Source organism: Cystoisospora suis, assembly GCF_002600585.1.
Source record: "Cystoisospora suis strain Wien I chromosome Unknown contig_11507, whole genome shotgun sequence".
NCBI classification, from domain to species: Eukaryota; Apicomplexa; class Conoidasida; order Eucoccidiorida; family Sarcocystidae; genus Cystoisospora; species Cystoisospora suis.
Genome location: NW_027164273.1, coordinates 1304 through 4578, shown reverse-complemented (window position 1 = coordinate 4578; position 3275 = coordinate 1304). Strand labels below are relative to the sequence as shown.

The 3275-nt window shown below is 46.7% G+C and overlaps 1 protein-coding gene across 1 annotated transcript; it reads left to right on the top strand.

Moving 5' to 3' along the window:
• Positions 1-931: 931 nt before the first annotated feature.
• CSUI_011414 (tryptophan synthase subunit beta) lies at positions 932-2182 on the top strand (the record flags this gene model as incomplete). The annotated part of the gene is made up of 1 exon (XM_068071512.1): positions 932-2182. Exon 1 carries the CDS (start codon positions 938-940, stop codon positions 2180-2182), a length of 1245 nt encoding a protein of 414 aa, XP_067916512.1. The 5' UTR covers positions 932-937.
• Between the last annotated feature and the right edge of the window lie 1093 nt (positions 2183-3275).

The following is a 3275-nucleotide window of genomic DNA, read 5'->3' as shown; positions in this document are numbered from 1 at the left end:
CCCCCCCCCCCACCCGTCAACCTGCAGAGGAGGAGCCCTCTCTTGCACCGGACAGCATCACCACCGTGGTAGTACGCGCCCGTCCATACAAATACTTCGACAATCCTTCCGGCCACCGTCCCTACGCTAGCGTCCCCGTCATCCTCCTAATGCAAGGAAGCGGCTCGGCTCTTGGCTACGATCCCCGGTAGTTCAAGAGGGAGGGAGGGAGGGACAGGAAGCAAGCGAGCAGCACCGAGAGCAGCAGGAACAGGCAACAGAGTCAATCAAGCGGCAAGCTTAGGGCGGTCGCGACGATAGTGAGACGCGTCAAAAGATTTGTTCCTCGATTCCCCGTCACGAAGCTTGAGATGGATCGGCTCCCTTGGAGTCGTCTTTGATACATTCCATTGCAGGGACATGATAATAGAGAGAGACTCATACTGAATTTGTACAGGGAAAAAACCAGGGAAATACCAAAGAATTCTTTTTTCTCTATCGACAAACTCACTAGGTCGATTTCGGCTGCAGGGGGAGTTGTGGCGGTGGCTGTCGTCGTCTCAAAGACTGCTCCCGTGTCTGTCGGTGTCGTTGAAGAGACTCTCCGTTGTTAGGTCGGATTGTTTCTCCGTTCTTTCCCGTGTTTTCAAAACTTCTTTTTGTTCAGGTTTCTTTCTCTGCGGGTGAGTAGTGAGTTGTTCATCTTGAAAGCGACTCTATCCACCCATCTATCATTTCGGATCGCATTTTTCGTGGGAGTCGGCCGCTCCCTTGGAGGTGTCATTCTTTCATTCTCCCTGTGCCGTTGAAGCCTGTTTGCTTTCTTTTTGCCGTCTTCTGTCTCATTTTCTTTACCCGTAGTTGTCATTCACGGTAGAAAGCCACGAGGTCGATCTCGTACACAGGGGCGTCTTTGTTTTATCTCTTTTCGTTCTTTCTCTTGATGACGAGAGTAAAGATGGCGACCGAAGACGAGAAGAAGAAGCCTTCTTCGGAGATCATGTTTGTGCGTGATCTTGAGTATAATTTACCGGATAAAGATGGATTTTTTGGTGAATTTGGGGGGAGTTTTGTCCCTGATGAGTTTAAGAAAGTGTTAGATAAGTTAGATGTGGAGTTTGAGAAAGCAATCAGGGATGAAAGTTTTCTAAAGGAAGTTTATCGGGTGTTACGTGATTACTCTGGAAGACCAACCCCTTTATATTACGCAGACAGGTTAAGCAAGCATTATGGCAAAGGCAAGATTTATTTGAAGAGAGAAGATTTAAATCATACGGGAGCTCATAAGATCAATAATGTGATAGGCCAAGCTCTCTTAGCGAAGAGATTAGGTGCAAAGAAAGTCATAGCGGAAACCGGTGCCGGTCAGCATGGCGTAGCTACGGCTACCGCGGCAACCTTGTTAGGAATGGAATGTGAGATTTTTATGGGAGAAAAGGACTGTATACGACAGCATTTGAACGTAGAGCGAATGAAGCTTTTAGGAGCGAAGGTTCATTCGGTTGATAAGGGCACGAGGACCTTATGCGATGCCTGTGATGCGGCTATCGATTACTGGCTCCGTCATAGCGAAGAGGTCTTTTATATCTTAGGGTCGGTCGTAGGACCGAATCCTTATCCGAAGATGGTGAGGTTTTTTCAATCAGTTATCGGCAGAGAAGCCAAACAGCAGTGTCTTGAGAAGGAAGGGAGGTTACCCAATTATGTTCTTGCATGCATCGGTGGAGGAAGTAACGCGATAGGCGCCTTCTATGCCTTCATGGATGATAAAGACGTGAAATTAATCGGCTTAGAAGCAGGAGGGGAAGGCTTAAATACTACGAAGAATGCGGCAAGTCTTACCTTAGGAAAGAAAACGATCATGCACGGCAAAAGACAGTATGTTGTCTGTGACGAAGAAGGCAACCCGAGACAATCTTACTCTATATCAGCCGGTTTAGATTATCCCGGATGTGGACCGGAGCACTGTCATTTGAAAGATATAGGTAGAGCACAATACTACGCTGTCACAGACGATGAAGCCGTTCAAGCCTTCTCAAGACTTTCAAGACTGGAAGGGATCATTCCCGCTATCGAGTCAGCACACGCCATAGCCTATCTTGAGACGCTTATGCCGAAAACGAATCCAGATGAAATTATCATCGTCAATGTATCAGGTCGAGGCGATAAAGATACAGAAAGATTACTTCATCTCATGGTCTAAGGAGGGGGGGGGGGGCTAGGTAGTAAAGAAGAATCACTCCTCCCCGAGATTGTCTGTTGTACTATAGTGTGTGTGTGTGTCTATTGAGGAGCGCGAACTTCTTCTGGAGTTCCTCTGCGTCCGTGTAGATAGGCACCCTAGAGAGGAGGTAAGTGTTCCAGGTGCCTCCCTCCCCTGCAATATGACGGTGGCCGTATGAGAAAGATATGTTGATACTGCATGTCTCGTTAAAGTTTTTCTCTTGTAAGATAGAAAAAGTGACGGATAGAGAGGGGATGTCGATGGATCTCTTAACTCTCCATTGTGGCTCCTGTATAATAGCCTGAAGGTATTGAACCGCGTAGGCATCGCGGTGACTATGCCTTTTTCCTTTACGTGATTGAAGTGAATGGAGAACAATGAGCAAGCGTCGTCCACCCGAAGTCAGGAGTAGAAGAGGGACTGAGTGGATTGATTTGGATTTGCTCGGTGTATCTCCTCTTCGTTGTATCGAAAAATATTCGATTTTTTTCCGATTTTCTTTGTGTTCTTTCATTCTTCTTGTCGAGTAGATATGAAGATGAAGAGGAGAGACCAAGAAAGAAGAGAGAGGGGGGGGAAAGTTGCATTAATTCATCAGTCAGTTGGAGTATCGATAGATAATACGTTGTATTGTACGGATAGGAGATCCATAGTCTTCGTCATTCACGAGCCTGTCTTTCATGACGATGGTTGTGTATATGTGTTGTATGTACCTATCTATCTCCTGCCGATGTTTGATCGAAAAGGAACCCTTTGTGACGAGATCCCCCATCCTCTCAAATTTTTTCTTTCATTCATTCGTTCGTCTCGATGAAGATGTCTGCGCAGGGCCCCCATCCGTGTCTCTTCCAGCGGGCACAGAGGCTGTCGTCAACTTGCTCGCAGTCTCTGAGTACAAGGGATGGATTGCTTCATAAATAGGAAGTAGCTTTGAGCTGTGTTTCGTAGACGCCCTGATCCATTCAGTTATGTCATCACAATGAATGAATGATCGAACATGAGACAGCGATGTTCCGCTGGTACTACAGCACCGACTTCGTTTCTCACTTATTGCGCTTTGGTTGAAAAATGC